Source organism: Cherax quadricarinatus, chromosome 76 (assembly GCF_038502225.1).
Source record: "Cherax quadricarinatus isolate ZL_2023a chromosome 76, ASM3850222v1, whole genome shotgun sequence".
Lineage (NCBI taxonomy): Eukaryota > Metazoa > Arthropoda > Malacostraca > Decapoda > Parastacidae > Cherax > Cherax quadricarinatus.
The window spans coordinates 3,468,620-3,489,997 of record NC_091367.1 but is presented as its reverse complement, the minus strand read 5'-3'; the positions used below and the strand labels follow the sequence as shown (position 1 = coordinate 3,489,997).

The window sequence follows — 21,378 nt, the reverse complement described above, 5'->3', positions numbered from 1 at the left end:
CCCACAAGCTTCAGCAAGGGATCCCACAAGCTTCAGCAAGGGACCTCACAAGCTTCAGCAAGGGACCTCACAAGCTTCAGCAAGGGACCTCACAAGCTTCAGCAAGGGACCTCACAAGCTTCAGCAAGGGACCTCACAAGCTTCAGCAAGGGACCTCACAAGCTTCAGCAAGGGATCCCACAAGCTTCAGCAAGAGATCCCACAAGCTTCAGCAAGGGACCTCACAAGCTTCAGCAAGGGATCCCACAAGCTCCAGCAAGGGACCTCACAAGCTTCAGCAAGGGATCTCACAAGCTTCAGCAAGGGATCCCACAAGCTTCAGCAAGGGATCCCACAAGCTTCAGCAAGGGATCCCACAAGCTTCAGCAAGGGATCCCACAAGCTTCAGCAAGGGATCCCACAAGCTTCAGCAAGGGACCACACAAGCTTCAGCAAGGGATCCCACAAGCTTCAGCAAGGGACCACACAAGCTTCAGCAAGTGACCAAGCTTCAGCAAGGGACCTCACAAGCTTCAGCAAGGGACCTCACAAGCTTCAGCAAGGGACCTCACAAGCTTCAGCAAGGGACCTCACAAGCTTCAGCAAGGGACCTCACAAGCTTCAGCAAGGGACCTCACAAGCTTCAGCAAGGGACCTCACAAGCTTCAGCAAGGGACCTCACAAGCTTCAGCAAGGGACCACAAGCTTCAGCAAGGGATCCCACATCACAAAACTTAACTACTAAGAGTTCGGTCATCGCTGAAAATCGGCCTCGTTGTCATGCAGGAACAAAAGTTTTCTGATTTCCTCTCTTAGTCATCTTGTACAACGACCTCGACCACCATCACCACTACGACTACCATCATCACCACGGCTGCCATCACCACGACTACCACCACCACACCTGTTACTATGTATGATAATTATACTTATGTGTACCTCTGTCTAAATAAATTTGTATAGCTCCTTTCAAAACAGGTGATATTGCTGACCTGGAGAATGTTCAGAGAGCCTTCAGTGCTCTCATAGATTCAGGCAAAGCATCTAAATTACTGAGAAGTCCTTCGATCTGTACTCCTTGGAACTTAGGCGAGAGAGATGCATTATAATCTACAACTGGAAACTTCTTTTAAGGATTGGTCCCAAATCTGCCAACACTAATCACTCCCCATGAACATAAGTGGCTTGACAGGCGGTGCAAAATATCCCAAATGAAAAGCAGGAGTGCCAGGAGTACACTAATGGAAAACCCATTCATTGGGGTTCACTGCTAGTGGGGTTCAGTGCTGGCAGTGTTCAATGATAGCAGTGTTCAATGCTGGTGAGGTTCATTGCACTCACAGAGACGTGACTAAGGAGTGACTGACTAAAAGGTCCCACCATATGTTTCTCCAGCCTGGCCTCACACCTGCCACACACACACCTGCCACACACACACACACACACACACACACACACACACACACACACACACACACACACACACACACACACACACACACACACACACACACACACACACCCTCACACACACCCTCACACACTAATATTTTCTCTTCGTATCACCACTTGTTCTTAGTTAAGCTTTTAATTAAGTTTTTGCCTCTCATAATGTTTTAAAACTTATTTCTCGCTTTTTACGGTGCATAACTGTGCACTTTTTTAAAATCTGTACGCAAAGTGCATCTTCGTGATATCTTCGTGATTTTAAAATATAAAAGTATTAGCAGTGGTAGTAGTCGTATAGTAGTAATAGCAACAGTGGTAGTGGGGGTCAGCGCCCCCCTCAACCCGGTCCCAGACCAGACCTCCTGGTAGCTTCGTATCCTTGATAGCATCTTCATATTTGTCGACTAAGAGCACTGGCTCCACCCATCATCAGGAAGTCTATTCAAGTTTAAACAAATAGTTACACAGATTATCATACATAGCAGCATATGTGTATAGAACCTGGGATAATCCAAAAAAGTCAGACACAGTGACTTATTTCCAGTGGGGTCCTTAATGTATAAACATTAATTGGTGCTACAATTAATTGGTAGTACTAGGCTAAACTTGTAAGTCCCTCAACGTCCTCTATGTATTAAATTTTGCACAGGCTCACCGCAGTGTTTTATATCTTGTCAGAAAACACTCCACAGACCTACAGGAAGGTACCTTGATTCTGGTGAGGGCGCTTGAGCCAAGGAATTGAGATCTTCCCCCCCCCCCCCCATTTCCCCTTCTGTAGGATCTGATTACCTTTATTCCCCTGGCGTTTTATGTATCTTTCGGGTTTATGGCTTCTTCGTAATGCAGTAATGATCTACGGCTGCCGGAGGTAAGACAGGTCGATGGTTCAGGTCTCTGCTGGGGTTTAGTCGAGAAGGAATAGTAGGAGGAGGGCGTATATTAGTAGTTGTAGTAGTACTAATAGTTGTAGTAATAGTCGTGGTAGATGCATTAATAGTTGTGGTAATAAAAGTAGTTGCAGTAGTAGTAATATTAAGTTGGATAAAGGCACACACAAATACAGTTGAACAAATTATCATACAAAGTAACGTGTGTCAGTTACCCAGTAGGATAACCCAACAAAAAGTCAGTGACTTGTTTCCTTGTAGTACTAGTTGTAGTTGTTAAGGCGATCAAGGGTTGTTTTCATTGCTATTTCCTGAACCCCACCTTATCACCTTCCCAATTATCGTCCAGGTTTGGCTAGTATTTCCTCCTAGTGCACCGGAAACTATGAATCACTGCTGAACCAGCTAAGCATTGAAGCACCTGTGTGACTGGACCAGGCACTTGTTTTCTGCCCTAAATCCACACCATGTCAGTGACATTCTTTTGGGCCTAACAGTGTTTATTACGTGTAAGCTACATTACCTGTATACTACAGAAAAGTAATTGTATTTTATATTTGTATTTTGTATGATGTCAGTATACAGTGACGTTTGTGTTTTTCATTTCATTAACCTAGTCTAGGTTAGTACTTTTATTAGAGATTAAAACATTGTTGAGTGAGATTATAGTCTATTCTATGGACCTGTGCTCCTGACAGGATGTAAACTGAGGCTGTATTTTTCTGTATATATGCTGAGAGTTTGCTTTAATAACTGTTTAAGGGATTAAAGTATTCTTGTCTGGGTGTGAAAAGGTTACGTGCAGCCTTAATGACCTTAGTGTAGACGATAGGCTTGAAATCCCCATTAACCAACGACCCTAAGTGTAAGAAGCAGAAGAGGCAGGTGAGGGCGTCACTTGTGGTGGCCCTATACTTGTAGGTAAATATTACTCTCTCTTCCTACTCCCTATATACAAATATTTACCTGACTGTTATTTATATATGTATGTATGTCGTGCCGAATAGGTAAAACTTGGGATTTTGGCTCACGAAATTAATCTTATTGAAGCTAGCTGGCCCAGTGGCTAACGCGATGGTCTGGAGTTTTGAGACTGACCGCGGATTCAAACCCCACCCGTGGTATGGTTTGCGATTTTGGTTGAAATAGCAACACTCTTCTTACCGAATGAGGCAAGGGAAAAATTGTGTGCATGTACAATGATTTCGCAAAAAAAGATCATTCTGAACCTAACGAAAAAAAATATATTTTAATGTGTTTGTTTATTAAATTGTCAGTTTATCTAAAATATATTTAGTTGGAGTAGGCTAAATTAAATTGCGCTTATTATAATAGCTTTAGGTAAGTTTTCTAAGGTTCTTTTGGTATAAAATTATTAATGTTTTGCATTCACATGAATAAAAAAAAATATCTTTAAACGTACAAGAGAAAAATTTAGATAGGACTTAATTTTTAAATGAGCTCTTGCTAACTGACCAGTTTTACCTATTCGGCACGAATAGGTAAAGCGATATTATATATATATATATATATATATATATATATATATATATATATATATATATATATATATATATATATATATATATATATATATATATATATATATATATAATATATATATATATAAGGAGATATGAACAAACTTATTTTTTTTTGTCTTTCAGGAATCCGAGTCGCAACAGCAGTGGAGATACTGAGAGGGGAGGAGCAGACACCACTCCAGCACACCTCCAGCCTGTAGTGGTGAGTGGGCCAACATTATAGTGAGTGGGGCCAGGAGGAGGGTAGTGAGTGGGTCAATATTATAGTGAGTGGGGGCCACCAGAGCAGGACAAGGACGACCTGAGCAGAAAGAAATCATTTTAACTTTACTGTATTACCCGAGGTAAATCACATACACGTTACTACATAACCACTTATTGTCAAAAATCTAAACTTGGGTTAGGAACCTGCATACTTACTTACTTACTAACCGCAGCAGAACAGAAATTGGAACTATTTCAGCTTCCCTTAAGTAAATGAGTTTCTTCGTTTTCTGTAGTCTGCTTAATCTTTCATAGAAAACTTAAGATTGGGGTAACTACACTATTTTGCCCGGTAGACGCTTGAGTCATGGATAACAGATGTTGATCCAATTCAAATTCAAATTCAAAGTTTATTCTCTATAAGGATTACAATGCTGAGTTTACAGAATTTGGTTATTGTGTGGTTTACATGTAGTTAAATAATGATTACAGAGTGTACCACTAGAACACCTAGCATGGCTAGGCATTTCGGGCAGACTTAGTTTAATTCTTAATTTTAAAATATTACAAATTATGAGGTAAGTTGGTATTATGGCTAAGTGACTAAATACTAGTTTGTGAGTTTAGCAATGTGAATGCTTTTGTTTTCGCACAGTACATAGTTTCAGTATTGGAGTATCACGGGCCAACTTATGACTAGTTAAGATTCATAATTTTAAGATTGAGATTAATATTTCTGTTTATGGTCAAATGGGTGAGTGAGTGTAAGTGTGAACCACCAGGTGGTATTCGTGTAGTTAGTTGATGGGGTGTATCAGGGAGATAAGATGTTTTCTAATGGTAGTTTTGAAGGTGAATGTGTCTGCAGTTCTAGAGTTCTCAGGTAGGGTGTTCCAGATTTTAGGGCCTTTGACATACATTGAATTTTTGTAAAGGTTTAGTCAGACACGGGGAATGTCGTAGAGATGTTTGTGTCTGGTGTTATGCCTGTGGGTTCTGTCACAACTGTCAAGAAAGCATTTTAGGTCAAGGTTGATATTGGAGTTTAAGGTCCTGTAGATGTAGACTGCACAGTAGTAAGTGTGGATGTACTGAACAGGGAGTAAGTTTAGATCTATGAAGAGTGGGGGGGTGTGTTGCCAGGGATGGGATTTAGTGATTATTCTTACTGCAGCTTTTTGTTGGGTTATTATTGGCTTTAGGTGTGTTGCTGCAGTTGATCCCCAGGCACAAATAGCATAGGTGAGGTATGGATAAATAAGTGAGTGGTATAGTGTGAGAAGGGCATTTTGCGGCACGTAGTATCGTATCTTGGAGAGGATCCCAACCGTTTTGGATACTTTTTTTGTTATGTGTTGGATATGGGTGCTGAAATTCAGGTTGTTGTCAAGGAATAGGCCTAGGAATTTGCCCTCATTATGTCTGGTAATTAGAGTGTTGTCGATCTTAATGTTAATTTGTGCATCTCCTGCTCTGCTACCAAACATAATATAGTAGGTTTTGTCAGTATTAAGCGTAAGTTTATTGGCTGTCATCCAAGTCGATATTTTGATCAGCTCCTCGTTAACAATGGTGTTGAGGGTGACAAGATTAGGGTGAGAGATGACATAAGTCGTGTCGTCAGAAAAGAGAATGGGTTTCAGGTGTTGGGATACGTTTGGAAGATCATTGATGTATATGAGGAAGAGCAGGGGACCAAGGACACTTCCCTGGGGAACTCCAGTATCAAGTGGCCATGTTGCTGATGCTGTGTCTTTAATGGTGACATACTGATACCTATTAGTAAGGTAAAATTTGAAATAAGCAAGCGCATGGCCTCTTATACCGTAATGGTCAAGTTTGTGGAGTAGGCTGTCGTGGTCTACTGTGTCAAAAGCTTTTCTTAGGTCAATAAAAATTCCTAGTGGATATTCCTTATTTTCCAATGCTGTGTAAAGCAGATCTACCATTTTTATGATTGCATCATTAGTGCTTTTATTTTTCCTGAATCCAAATTGGCAGGGGTTGAGTATGTTTTGTGCCGTTATAAATGAATATAGTCTCCTGTGCACGAGTTTCTCAAAGATTTTGGATAGCAATGGCAAGTTTGATATTGGCCTATAGTTGTTTAAGTCTGTAGGGTCACCACCTTTATGTATTGGTGTAACCCTTGCCTTCTTGAGTAGTTTCGGGAAGGTGCTAGTTTCTAGTGACTTGTTAAAGAGTAATGAAATAGCATGCGAAAGGACATGGGCCGCTCGCTTGTACAGTAATGGTGGGACATGAGACAGATTCCCTGAGTTATTTTTAAGTGACTTTATAATCTCGGTGACTTCCGTGGGCTCAGTTGGTGCAAGATAGAAGGAATTTGGGAAATTCCCATCTAGGTAGTCCCCGGCATGGGCATTGGTATGTGGGATTTTATTGGCGAGATTAGATCCTATGGTTGAGAAGAAGTCGTTTATCTTGTTAGCTGTGTCAGTGGGATGTAGTGGTGTTTCATTAGGTTTAGTTAGGACAATATTCTTGGTTTTTTTCAGTTTGTGGGTCCCTAGAATCTGAGTGTGTTTTCCAGGTCTTTTTTATATCTCCTCTAGTGTCTGTGAATCTACTGGAGTAGTATAGTTGTTTGGCTTTCTTTATTACTTTGGTGAGAAGTGATGAATAGTGTTTATGAATATCTGTGTATTAAGCCCTGTCTATATTGCTTTTCATATTGGTGTTTCTTGTCAGTGGATTTCAGAATGGTGCTGGTTAGCCATGGGCAACCAAGCCGTTTGTTTGTGATCTGTTTCGTTTTTATAGGACAATGTTTGTTGTATAGTCTAAGTAATTTGTTGAGAAAAATGTTTGTCCAGTCATCAATACCATTGGCCTTGGAGAATTCTGTAGGCTAGTCAACAGTCTCTAGGTCAGCTGTGAACTTCCTTATTGAGGCCTCGTCATGGAGTCTAAATGAGACTTTGTTGTATTCAAGTGGTGGTTTACTAATGTTTGTCAGGAGGAAGGTAGGGTAGTGGTCTGTAGTGCTATCTGTGATTATCCCTGATTTGAGGGGGGCTAGTATATTGGTCCATATGTGGTCTATTATGGTTGCACTTGTCTCAGTGAGCCTGGTTGGTTTAGTTATTGTTGGTATGAGAAGTGTGTTGTTCATATTGTTGATGAAATCAGTTACAGGCTGATCATCTAGTAAGCCAAGGTTGATGTTGAAGTCTCCAGCTAAGAGAAGGTGGTGCTTATTCATTTGTCTGTTTGTTATTAGTGACTTTAATTACTCATTGAAATTTGGGATGTTTGTGTGAGGTATCCGGTAAATGGCACCGATAGTTATAGGTGTCTTAAGGTTTTTTACAGTAAAATTAGCAAAAATGTATTCCCCATATTCATCACTAAAGCAAGTGGTGATAATACAAGATAATTGGTTAGAGTAATAGATTGCAATACCACCCCCAACTTGGTTTGGTCTGCATTTGTGAATTGCAGTGTATCCTGGTAGAGGGTAGATATCTATTGTGTCCTGCTTAAGCCAGGTCTCAGTAAGAATAATGCAGGAGAAGGGTGTCTTTAGTGATTCAAGGAGTGCCAGGAGGTCATCATAGTGTTTGCTTAAGGACCTGATGTTGTAGTTAAGTACTGATAGACTTTTAGCATTGTTTAGGATAGTGCTGGCTTGTGATGCTGTGTAATAAAGGCAGTTACTTTCCAATAGGTTTTGATTGGGTGTCAGATTATGGAGGTTTAGATCAGGGTCAACGTGATCAATCATCTTCTAGGTTTAAATTATGGTTATTTATATCCTGAGTTGTGTGTTGAGTTCTAGTACTGATATCTGTAGTGGTGGGAAGTTTGGACAAGTATATAGCTAGAGTATTTTGGTCATATAGAGTATAGTCACTACTACACATAATAAAGTTGATGTTGTCTATGTGTTGTGCTGGAATGAACTAAAGTACAACTAGGTATAAACTAGTAATATAAAAATACAAATTAAAAATAGAACAAGACTCTCACTTGTAATTGCACTAAGGTCTAATAATGACTTTTGTGGAGTCCATGTTTTGAGCTAGAATGAGCTATAGTACAACTAGGTTTAATCTAATAATATAAAAATACAAATTAAAAATAGCACCAGTCTCTCACTAGTAGTTGCACTATGGTCTAATATAATGAATTTGGTATTGACTATGTATTGAGCTACAATGAGCTACAATGATGCTAAGATCTCACAGCAAACTTTAATCAGACACACCGATACTTACAATGGTACACACTTTGCCAAGATGCATTTTCTTACAACTTCTCACAAAACCTTACTTACGTGTCATCTCCTCAGGCATTATATGATATGCAAAGTTAGATCCTTCTCATGAATATAATTATGCTACGTACATTACAGCCCAGAAATCATTATTATTTTGCAGTATATTCCTTAGAAGAATTATAATGCAACAGCCTTGTCCTTATCTCCCATCAAGGGATATTCCTTGATGCTGGTGAGGGGCTCTTGATGCAAGGAATTGGACTTGCCCTCCCCTTGGATCAAACTTGGATATCTCCCATTCTCCCAGGTGCTGTATGACCCCCTGTGGGTTTAGCACTCCCCATGAATAATAAAAATTGTTCCTATCCTAGATTATGGTAACCCTGTAGCGTCCATCTTGTTATGTTATAGATGTGCGAGGCCCATGGTTGCCATAAACAACTATGCATAATGATAAACTCCATACACTCTGCAAATGGTACAGATCACACACATTGAATTAGTATCTCATGTACAGAATTACCGATAATAATAATGTATCCCGTAGCTCGATCGCTAGCGCACTCAGCTCACATAGTGAGGTCTGGAGTTTGAACCTCTGGTATGGCTGGAAAACATTAGAGACGTGTTTCCATAAGACACCTGCTGTCCCTGTTCACCCATCAAGATAAAATGGGTACCTGGGTGTTAGTTGACTGGTGTGGGTCACATTCTGGGACAAAACTGACCTAATTTGCCCGAAATACTCAGCTTAACAAGTGACTTTCTATATAGTAGTATGTCATTGGGGTCAGCTAGGCCTGTTTTGAGACACTCTAACCACGGGTTCAATCCCCACCTGTGGTATTTTTTTTTTTTAGGCCTGTATACCTTGTACATGTACTTGTAGAAATGAAGATATTATTATTATAATAAAAATAATAAATTATTATTATCATCACATAATAGAAATGCATTGTATTGTTACTATGTATGATAATTTGTGTACCTGTACCTAAATAAACTTACTTTTTTTGCCCTTAGCAATATTTATTACATGCAAACTACATTTTACATGCTGTAGAAAAGAATTAAAGTTGTATTGTGTTGTATAAACTGAATCCACATACGAGTAAACATGGTCATCGATAATTGTAAGTGCACATTATTACATGCTGCCCAAAATAACATTGTGTAAACACTAAAGTGTGCATCAAGGCTGAAGTTTCTTGCTCTCAACAGAAACGCAGTAATCAACGCCTCACTTCAATAGGACATTCCGACAGCTCTGGGTTATCTTCACCCACTGAAGAAAGACGTCCCCTCAATAGAATGCAGTCTAGCTATCGAACCAACAATCATCCCTTCAGAGAGACGTCTTCAGAATTCAGGGTCGGAGAAGCTGTCAGAGATGCAAGTCCAAGAGGGCCAATGAAGAGTTCTGCATCACTACCACACTTCTCTTCAGGTAATAAAAGTTAATTGCTTTAAATTGGTAATATTCATCATTGTAAAGAAGTGGGAAGGAATGAATTTTGTATGAACAAGAGTGAGATAAAATAGGGGATGCATTCCTTGAGGTCCCAGTGAATTTGAAAATCAGATAGAGTAATACTTAATTCAGTCTAATTCATTTTTTCAAATATGAACTCGTGCCATACACATTCAGTGTTTTCTTCAGTAGGCTACAGTAATGTGTATAGTTGACCCTTGTTTAACAGTAATCGCCTTCCTAACAAAATGACCTGTTTTTAAAAAAAATTGTGAAAATGAACTGAAAGACATATGGGAAAAATAGGACTATGTTCCTTGGAACCAATCCCTCAAAATGCCAATTTTATTAGATCTAAAAATTCTTAAAAAAAGAAAAAAAAAAAACATAAGAATGGAGGAACACAGCAGAAGGCCTACTGGCCCATACAAGGCAGGTCCTTATCAAAACCACCCCTACCCAAAGCTACCCAAGAATTTACTCCCGTTCGTACGACACCAATCAAACCCAGCCCCTCTCACTCATGTATTTGTCCAATCTCTCTATCTCTTTTTTAAGTTACTTATAACTCAAAGTTACTAGTGTATGTTGATGATCTTTAAAGAAGTGGAGAGGTATGGTGTGGTCATTCTGGCCAAGGTGGAAGGTTGTGGATCATGGGGTATGGTGGATGGCTATGGCTCTTATACTGATGTTGATGCATTGTTACCTTTACAAGATCATTGTACTGGAGGGCTCAGGTGTTCTGTGATACATCTCTGGTATCTTTCACCCTACAGTACTTTATACAGCTCGCAGTAAGGCATCATTGGTCTCTCCAGATTCAGCTTTAGGGTGGTGCTTCTAGATTTGTCAGGGTCTTCTTTGGCAAAAAATTCTGCCATTTTAGCAGCAGTATAGACCTGCTTATGTAACTGTTGCAGTGGTAGCTGTTTCTTTGCAGGTTCTTATTCCTCATCTGTTATCTGCCTCCCTTCAATCTGGGAATTGAGCTTTACTAATACAGGAGGCCCTCCACATTCGTGAGGGTAAGGGGATCAAGAACCTCGCAAATTTTGAAAATTCGTGAATGTTTGGTGTGCAAATATAATGTAGGGAAATATAATAGTACTGTACTGTAGCATTCACAAATGTTTTGATGCACAGATATCTTTTTCAACACACCGGCCGTATCCCACCGAGGCGGGATGGCCCAAAAGGAAAAGCAAAAGTTTTTCCTTTTACATTTAGTAATTTTTTTTTTTCCAACAAACTGGCCATGTCCCACCGAGGCAGGATGGTCTAAAAAGAAAAACGAAAGTTTCTCTTTTTAAATTTAGTAATTTATACAGAAGAAGGGGTAACTAGGCCCTTGCTCCCGGCATTTTAGTCGCCTCTTACAACACGCATGGCTTACGGAGGAAGAATTCTGTTCCGCTTCCCCATGGAGATAAGAGGAAACAAACAAGAACAAGAACTAGAAAGAAAATAGAAGAATACCCAGAGGGGTGTGTATATGCTTGAACATGTATGTGTAGTGTGACCTAAGTGCAAGTAGAAGTAGCAAGACATACCTGAAATCTTGCATGTTTATGAGACAGACAAAAGACACCAGCAATCCTACCATCATGTAAAACAATTACAGGTTTTCGTTGTACACTCACTTGGCAGGACGGTAGTACCTCCCTGGGCAGTTGCTGTCTACCAACCTACTACCTAGGACATTTAGCAATCTTCTTTCTTTCAACACACCGGCCGTGTCCCACCAAGGCAGGGTGGCCCAAAAAGAAAAACGAAAGTTTCTTTTAAATTTAGTAATTTATACGGGAGAAGGGGTTACTAGCCCCTTGCTCCCGGCATTTTAGTCGCCTCTTACAACATGCATGGCTTACGGAGGAAGAATTCTGTTCCACTTCCCCATGGAGATAAGAGGAAACAAACAAGAACAAGAACTAGAAAGAAAATAGAAGAATACCCAGAGGGGTGTGTATATATATGCTTGTACATGTATGTGTAGTGTGACCTAAGTGTAAGTAGAAGTAGCAAGATGTACCTGAAATCTTGCATGTTTATGAGACAGACAAAAGACACCAGCAATCCTACCATCATGTAAAACAATTACAGGTTTTCGTTGTGCACTCACTTGGCAGGACGGTAGTACCTCCCTGGGCGGTTGCTATTTACCAACCTACTACCTAGGACATTTAGTAATATATACAGGAAAAGGGGTTACTAGCCCCTTGCTCCTGGCAATTTAGTCTCCTCTTACAACACGCATGGCTTACAGAGGAAGAATTCTATTCCACTTCCCCATGGAGGTAAGAGGAAATAAACAAGAACTAGAAAGAAAATAGAAGAAAACCCAGAGGGGTGTGTGTATATATATGCTTGTAGTATGTGTCCTAGGTAGTAGATTGGTAGACAGCAACCGCCCAGGGAGGTACTACTGTCCTGCCAAGTGAGTGTAAAACAGAAGCCTGTAATTGTTTTACATGATGGTAGGATTGCTGGTGTCTTTTTTCTGTCTCATGATCATGCAAGATTTCAGGTATGTCTTGCTACTTCTACTTACACTTAGGTCACACTACACATACATGTACAAGCACATATATACACACCCCTCTGGGTTTTCTTCTATTTTCTTTCTAGCTCTTATTCTTGTTTATTTCCTCTTAGCTCCATGGGGAAGTGGAACAGAATTCTTCCTTCGTAAGCCATGCGTGTTGTAGAGGCGACTAAAATGCCGGGAGCAAGGGGCTAGTAACCTCTTCTCCTGTATATATTACTAAATGTAAAAGGAGAAACTTTCATTTTTCCTTTTGAGCCACCCCGCCTCGGTGGGATACGGCCAGTGTGTTGAAAGAAAGAAGAAGAAAGAAAATAGAAGAAAACCCAGAGGGGTGTGTGTAAATATATATGCTTGTACATGTATGTGTCCTAGGTAGGAGGTTGGTAGACAGCAACCGCCCAGGGAGGTACTACCGTCCTGCCAAGTGAGTGTAAAACAGAAGCCTGTAATTGTTTTACATGATGGTAGGATTGTTGGTGTCTTTTTTCTGTCTCATAAACATGCAAGATTTCAGGTACATCTTGCTACTTCTACTTACACTTAGGGCACACTACACATACATGTACAAGCATATATATATACATACCCCTCTGAGTTTTCTTCTATTTTCTTTCTAGTTCTTGTTCTTGTTTATTTCCTCTTATCTCCATGCGGAAGTGGAACAGAATTCTTCCTCCGTAAGCCATGCGTGTTGTAAGAGGCGACTAAAATGCCGGAAGCAAGGGGCTAGTAACCCTCCCATATAAATTACTAAATTTAAAAAGAGAAACTTTTGTTTTTATTTTTGGGCCACCCTGCATTGGTGGGATACGGCCGGTTTGTTGAAAGAAGAAGACATGTATGTGTAGTGCAAGTAGAAGTAGCAAGACATACCTGAAATCTTGAATGTTTATGAGACAGAAAAAAGACGCCAGCAATCCTACCATCATGTAAAACAATTACAGGCTTTCGTTTTACACTCACTTGGCAGGATGGTAGTACCTCCCTGGGCGGTTGCTGTCTACCAACCTACTACCTAGGATGTGCAAATATATTGTAGGGAAATATAATAACAGCATTTACTTAGCTTAACAATACTGCAGGGGTAGTGTCAGGCTTCCTTGTGAAGAACATTGTGATGGGCAACTGAAACCGTTTCCTCTTCATATCTACAAACAGTTTTGTAGGGAATTATGCTCCTATCAATGTCGCTCATCACCTTCAAAGCCCTCAACATTGATGGGTCTATGTTGCAGAAAAATTGTTTGAGCATTTGTTTGGTAAATATGATTAGGCGGCTGGGCATTCGCAAATGTTCAAAGCTTTTGAAAGTGGAACTCGCGAAAGTGGAGGGCTAGCTGTATTTCCTCTAGATTTTCTTCTTTCTCATCGTCTTGTAAGATGTCACATCTTGCTGCATATCATCAAAGCCCTCACCTGGCAATCATGCTAGATAAACTGTTTCTTGGGCCTGACTCTATTGAGGTGAAAAATTGTGAAGCTATCTACCGCATTAGGATGTAATTTTCCCCGTCCCTCATTTATTGTTGATTGAGGCACTCCATTCTATGCACTCTTGATGTAGTTTATTGCATTTATAGCATGAGATTTACCCCAGAACTCTGCATTCCAAGCTCAGAGTTAGTGTTCATTGTTGTAAGGAGATTTCTCACCACCCAGCATGTGTAGTTGCACTTAAACAACTTAATAATTCCTTGATCCAATGGTTGTACCAAACATATCATGTTTGGTGCAACCACTGGATCAAGGAGTGCAACTTTTTACCACCAAACATGATACGTTTGGTGGTAAAAACACTTTTTTTCACATGTGGGTGCACATCCTCCAAGCAGTCTGGATGAGTAAGTATGAGAATTGTCAAGTCAGAACCACGAATGATAGGTTCTTGCTGGGCAGATACAATGTGACTTTAGGATTAGTATTTGTATACTGGGGAGGCCTTTGGGGTGGCCGTCTGGTTGGAAGGGATAAAAGGGGACTCTTGAAGCAACATTATTATTGTTAACATCTTAGTTTAGGGAACTGACATCTCTCCTTAGCACTTCCACTGGGAATAAAATGGTGCTTAAACCAGTCAATAAACAAGGCCTCAGTTATCCATTTGACTGGTTAGCCCTTCAAATAATGGGCAGAGCATTTTGTGTTAACATTTTTTAAACGTGGGGAGTTTTTGAGCAATAAATAAGCATAAGCCTGCTAAGTGACCTGATTCACCAAAGTGCAGAAGCAAGTTAAAACAGTGCTTTTCTGCCTTGAATCCTGATGTACTGTTTCTCTGTCAGGCTGATGTATGTTCTAGATGGCATCTTCTTTAAACACTTGTCTCATGAGCATTCAACACTTGCTCTGGCTAGTAACCACCCTTGGAAGAAAATTTCCTCCAATTCTGCAGGAAAATTGGCAGTGGCATTGTGATGAATAGATGCACTTTTACCAGAAAATTAAGTATTATGTAACTGTGCAGTTATGCAGCTGATTATGCAGTTTAAACTTTTGGAGCAATCAGGAACTAAACAGCTGTCCTTCCCCATCACACACTGTCTTATGGTATGCTTAGGTTTTTTCTTGTATTATAATAACATTAAGTGGTGCTTCATTCTTGGTTTACTTTCTACGAAAGCTCTTCTCATTTTTTTATTGTACAAATCGATTCTTCATTGAAACCAAAGGCTCGCACCATCTCTATCACACTTGTACTACATTTGAACTTACTGAAAATCTGTTTTTTTTTTCAAAACACCCAGACTTTCACATTGATTCTTCTTGGCACCTCCAGCCCCAGTCTTATTCCTCTTGGGTGTCAGATGAGATGGGCTGATGGAAAACTCAAAATTCAATTCACTAACACATGACTGAGCATGGTATGGGTTGTATATACACTGAGAGGTGAGGGCATGGCAAGTTATTTATATAAGAGTGAGACTAGGCCTTCTTCATAAAAACAGTGGATGTACTTGTAGGCTGTCAATAAGGCAGAAGGGAAAAATCCTGTTATGTGCTGTGTTTTTCCATATTTTTACCTTTGATATACCTTAGACGAGTTTCAAGAATTTTTTTCTATAACTGGAGCCTGGCCATGGCTCATCCAGCCTGGTCAACCAGTCTGTTGCTGCTGGTGGCCTACTGCCCAACATATCCATCACAGCCTGGTTGATCTGGCACCTTGTGAAGATATTTGCCCAGTTTCCTCTTGAAGACTTGTTTATACATTTACCCCAATTTCCACCATGTTAAATGAAGGTTACGGCACAATGGAATTACACGGTGGTGAATTTTCAGTGTTTTAGATCATAAATATGTAGAAAGATCTCGCATAAAATGAGGGTCTTCCATCTTTCTTTTCTTCTTTCAACAAACTGGCCGTATCCCACCTAGGTGGGGTGGCCCAAAAGGAAAAACAAAAATTTCTCCTTTTACATTTAGTAATACATGTATATACAGGAGAAGAGGTTACTAGCCCCTTGCTCCCGGCATTTTAGTCGCCTCTTACAACACGCATGGCTTACGGAAGAAGGATTCTGTTCCACTTCCCCATGGAGGTAAGAGGAAATAAACAAGAACTAAAAAGAAAATAGAAGAAAACCCAGATGGGTGTATATATATATGCTTGTACACGTATGTGTAGTGTGACCTAAGTGTAAGTAGAAGTAGCAAGACTTACCTGTAATCTTGCATATTTATGAGACAGACAAAAGACACCAGCAATCCTACCATCATGTAAAACAATTACAGGCTTCCATTTTACACTCATTTGGCAGGACAGTAGTACCTCCCTGGGCGGTTGCTGTCTACCAACCTACTACCTAGGAGGGTCTTCCATATGTACAAATAATATAGTACTGTATTATTGATTTAATTACAATACTACTGATTTCTTTACACAATAAATTCGGTCACTAAAGTATTACAGCTGTATGTTTTTCGTCACAGACGTGGGTCTAAAGGACTAGCAAAAGTTCTCTTGATTAAGTACGCTACAGTGGCCGAGTTAGTGTTTATGAAGAAGGCAAAGCTAAGGGCACTAATGAAACAGAGTAATTGTCCCATGTCTGTAGCTTTGTGGGGAAAATGAAAGAGGAATCCTTGTGATTCATTATTAAGATAAGATTTTCTTTGGATTTTTAACCCTGGAGGGTTAGCAATAACCCAAGAAAGTCAGTGCATCATCGAGGACTGTCTGTCTTATTTCCATTGGGGCCCTCAATCTTGTCCCCCAGGATGCGACCCACACTAATCGACTAACACCCAGGTACCTATTTGCTGCTAGGTGAATAGGACAACAGGTGTAAGGAAACACGTCGAAATGTTTCCACCACACTGGGAATCGAACCCGGGCCTTCCGTGTGTGAAGCGAGAGCTTTAGCCACCAGGGACTGGTGGGCCCCCTCCACACACAGACAGACAGAATGTCTGTGGTTCGATTCCCTCGCACACTGTTTTGTGGTTCGATCCCTAGCAAGGGTAGAAACATTGAGTGTACAGTGGACCCCCGGTTAACGAACTTTTTTCATTCCAGTATTATGTTCAGGTGCCAGTACTGACCGAATTTTTTCCCATAAGGAATATTGTGAAGTAGATTAGTCCATTTCAGACCCCCAAACATACACGTACAAACGCACTTACATAAATACACTTACATAATTGGTCGCATTTGGAGGTGATCGTTAAGCGGGGGTCCACTGTATTTCCTTACACCTGTTGTCCCCATTCACCTGGCAAGCAAGTAGGTACCTGGGTGTTAGTGGACTGATGTGGGTCACATCCTGGGGGACAAGATTGAGGGTCCCAATGGAAATAAGACAGTCCCTCGATGACGCACTGACTTTCTTGGGTTATCCTGGGTGGCTAACCCTCTGAGGTTAAAAATCCCATCAGAATCGTATCTTATCGTTAAAATCAGTTTTTTAGTGTATTTTTTTCCAAATTTGAGTTGATTTTGTGTTTAAGATGCCATATCTCATTAATTTCTCAAAAGGGGAGAGGGTACTTTGTGTGGTGAAGGATTCTTGGTCCAAGGAATTGAAGCCATCATCCCCTTCCTTGGATCATACCTAATTACTTTCCATTCTGCAGGTATTATATGACTTCAATCTATTTTAGTGCTTGCCCATAAATATACCATGACAGCAGACATTTTTTTTTTTTTTTTTTTTTTTTTTGCCTCTCCTTCCTGACATTTTTGATGGAGGGTTACAAGGAACTAGAAATGTGGGAAAATTTTACTATATGGAATTATTGTTATCAATCTTTCTTTCTTTCAACACACCGGCTGTATCCCACCAAGGCGGGGTGGCCCAAAAGGAAAACGAAAGTTTCTCCTTTTACATTTAGTAATATATACAGGAAAAGAGGTTACTAGCCCCTTGCTCCCGGCATTTTAGTCGCCTCTTACAACACGCATGGCTTACGGAGGAAGAATTCTGTTCCACTTCCCCATGGAGATAAGGGGAAATAAACAAGAATAAGAACTAGAAAGAAAATAGAAGAAAACCCAGAGGGGTGTGTATATATATGCTTGTACATGTATGTGTAGTGTGACCTAAGTGTAAGTAGAAGTAGCAAGACGTACCTGAAATCTTGCATGTTCATGAGACAGAAAAAAAGGACACCAGCAATCCTACCATCATGTAAAACAATTACAGGCTTTCGTTTTACACTCACTTGGCAGGACGGTAGTACCTCCCTGGGCGGTTGCTGTCTACCAACCTACTACCTACTATTGTTATCAATACTGTAGATAATTAACCATTTCCCTTATATTTCAGGAAAGGACAGTGGATTTGACGAGACGCCACTAATTGAGGATGTCAACGGCAGCAGTGGTCGTGGGGGTCGTGCAGGTGGTGGTTTTATTGTCTCTGGGGTCTTCAATGACTCTTCCAGAATGTTTATCCCTGCTCCTCCGTCCCCAACTCCAGACTACGATAATGATGGAGACTCGGATGGGAACGAATCCGACATACTTCAAGGATCCCAGTTTTACGTTGTAACCGATTCACCAGGTAACCCAGTAAAGAAGAAAGTTGCCAATAGGGACTCTCTTAGTGATGACAGTCTTCAGAATGCTCCTGTGACTGCAGGGAAATCTTCAAAGGCTTCTACACCCGTGAAAAAACCTACTACACCATTGCAGAACATGATGAAAGAATTCCATCAGGGTTTACCTCCAGTGGAGCACGAAAATGGTTTCTCTGATGACTCTCTTGAAGACTCGGCCGTTAACCCATCTACGCCCTCTTCCATCAGTCAAAAACCTTGCAGACAAGATTCAGTGGAGTCATTAGTGTCTATGGAAAGCTCTACGGCTTCCTTTGATTACATGAATGCTGGCCAGGCAAGAAATTCCTCTTATGGAAGACCAAAATCAAAATCTTCCCCATCTTCTGCCGAGTCAGAAAATAGTAATAACGGGCAGAAAGGGAGTAGTTTCAGAGACAGAAAGGATATCAATGGGAAAGTGAAGAAATCTGTTCCTAAAGCCATGGAAAATGGTGTTGCTCACAAGGGAAACTCGAGCAAGGAGAATGAGAACACCAGAAGTGATGATAATTTCAGTAGACAAAGTTCCAGGGAAAGTTCTCAGAGTTCGGGTTCTAATAGCTCAAAACCTAGTGAAAGATTTGATACAATAAGACACATGTTGAAGGAAGGATTAATTGAAGGTCTTGATGAGAGTCCACCTCAGTTTAAACCGCCTCCACCAACTAAGAAAACTCCAAATGGAATACATTCAGACGAGAGAGCAGATAGTGGCTTGGGCTCTGTATTTGGTACCACAAGAACAGATGAGAGTGACAATCGCTCTGATGTCTTGGTTACTCCATCTTCATTTACCTCACCTCAAGAAGCAAAAAATTTGAAGAAGGCAAAATCCGATGTTAAGAAAGGAAAGGAGACAGTTCGCAGCCGCTCCTCAATTGCGTCGGAAGACGTGGAAAGAAATCGCGATGAAGGAGATGAATTGGAAATTCTAATGAAGGAAACTCTGGAAGTCCCTCCTCCTCCTCCACCTCGAGATGAGTCGATGCACTGGACACCTCGTATTCCTGCACCTATGACTCAGAAGGACTTATCGAAAGTTTCTGCAAGATCAGTGCCAACGACACCTTCCACATCTAAGAATGCCAGCTGGCTCCACACTGGCACTTCAAGCAAAGACGAAATGCTGGAAATTGCATCAAATCATTCTCATCATCTCTCAGGGGATAAGGTTACACACATAGATGATCTCTATGGGCAGAATGAACAGCAAGAGAGTGGAAGTGAGGTTAGTAGTGCCATAAATGGTTCTTTAGCCAGTCATTACAGTATACAAGACAGCGACAATCCACTCACAGATCGTGAATTCTTAGAAAATTTAAAGAACCTTGAGCCCAGACCTCGACCAGACACATTAGCTGTCATTACCGAGGATCAAGGGAGCATTGGATCTCGGGGAAGTCGTTCTGGCCGCCTTCTCTCTAGACTAGCAGATTCTGTTCGAAGTGGAAGCAGAACGCCAACTCCATCCTCCTCGTCCAGTTCCACCACTCGTGCCACCACAACTAAACTTACGTCCACTTCAAGATCTTCCACTCGTATCCATGGGGATATTATTAGAGAGCCATGGCGATCATCTTTACGAGAACCAGCCTTGCCTTCGCCTCAAGATTATTCTCGCCTTCCATCCCTCAGTCCATCTGTCATACCACTAACCCGTGATGGTTCTGGTCGCTTTAGAAGTATTGAAGATTTGGCCGAAGCAGTTTCTACACCATTGCAAGATGTCACATTGTCAGGGAAGAAGAAAAAACACTCCACATTGCCACCAAATCTCACACCAGGGGACATGAAGAAAGAAAACAAAGAACTTCGACGGGCAACTTCACTCATGGTTGGCAAAAAGGGGAAAGGTTAGTACACTGAATTCTTTTTTGCCATTTTCCATAGCATTATTTTTTTTTTTTAAATATGTTCAGAATGGTTTTTGGATATCTTCTATGCTGATATTTACCCCAAAATATGAAATCAGTTTACAGGTACTCCTTACCTTACAATATTTTGACTTCACTGTGGTGCAAAAGAAATTACTTTGGAGATGAATCTTAAGATAATTACTCAGCAAGAAGGCAGCAAGTCCCTATATTTAGCTAGTTAAAGTAACTATTTGTTTATTTACTAATTCAGTGACAGTAGTGATTTACTAATTCAGTGACAGTAGTTATTTCTTTGCTTATTTATCATATATATATTCGACTTTCAATATTTTTGACTTGCGATGGGTTTGTTGGAACACAACCCCATCACGAGTCAGGGAGTACCTGTAGTGGTAATCAGTACCGTGGCTGTCATACAATACCTCCATGTTTACAATACATGCATGTTTACAATACCTCCATGTTTACAATATGTACATGCATGTTTACAATACATGCATGTTTACAATACCTCCATGTTTACAATATGTACATGCATGTTTACAATACCTCCATGTTTACAATACATGCAGGTTTACATTACCTGACTATTTTTTGCCATAGTATATTTTTTTAAAACAAATGCCTTATGAAACAGCATTTTTTGTTCTATATATAACATGGATATAATAAACTTAATTTCATAATTTGTAAGTGTAAAAAAATTGCTTAAGATTACATTTTTTGTTACTTGTAGAAATAAGTTGAAAAGATATGGGACCGAATGTGGGATTAGGACACGGATAAATATTTCAGTTGTTTATTAGTGATTATCATTTCTTCAACATGTGAACTAGATTTAGCATTCTGTACCATTTTTGTTAAAATTAAATGTATTAAAGCAATTTTTACTGTTTTGCACTGTAACGGGTTGGGCAGGTACATACTTGGAAAGAATGGAATAGGATTTTGGAAAAAGAGGATTAAGAATTACTTAGGTTACCCCTCTAATATCATCGCTAGTGACAGCATTGACAGAGGTACCTTGGTCTTTTCATATTCATCCATTGTTACATAAACTAGGTACAAAGTACAGTACACCATATGCTCTTGTTACATAAACTAGGTACTGCAAAGTACAGTATGGTGTACACT

At 40.3% G+C, this 21,378-nt stretch overlaps 1 protein-coding gene across 6 annotated transcripts in view; it reads left to right on the top strand.

Annotated features, from left to right (window-relative positions):
* LOC128703700 (serine/arginine repetitive matrix protein 2) overlaps positions 1–21,378 on the top strand; it is a 609,407-nt gene that overhangs the window by 461,021 nt on the left and 127,008 nt on the right. For all 6 annotated transcript variants that reach the window (XM_070101173.1, XM_070101171.1, XM_070101172.1 and 3 more), the window contains exons 3-5: positions 3,986–4,064; positions 9,531–9,756; positions 18,094–20,220. In XM_070101173.1, coding sequence (XP_069957274.1) covers positions 3,986–4,064; positions 9,531–9,756; positions 18,094–20,220 — 2,432 coding nt within the window. The remainder of the gene's footprint in view (positions 1–3,985; positions 4,065–9,530; positions 9,757–18,093; positions 20,221–21,378) is intronic.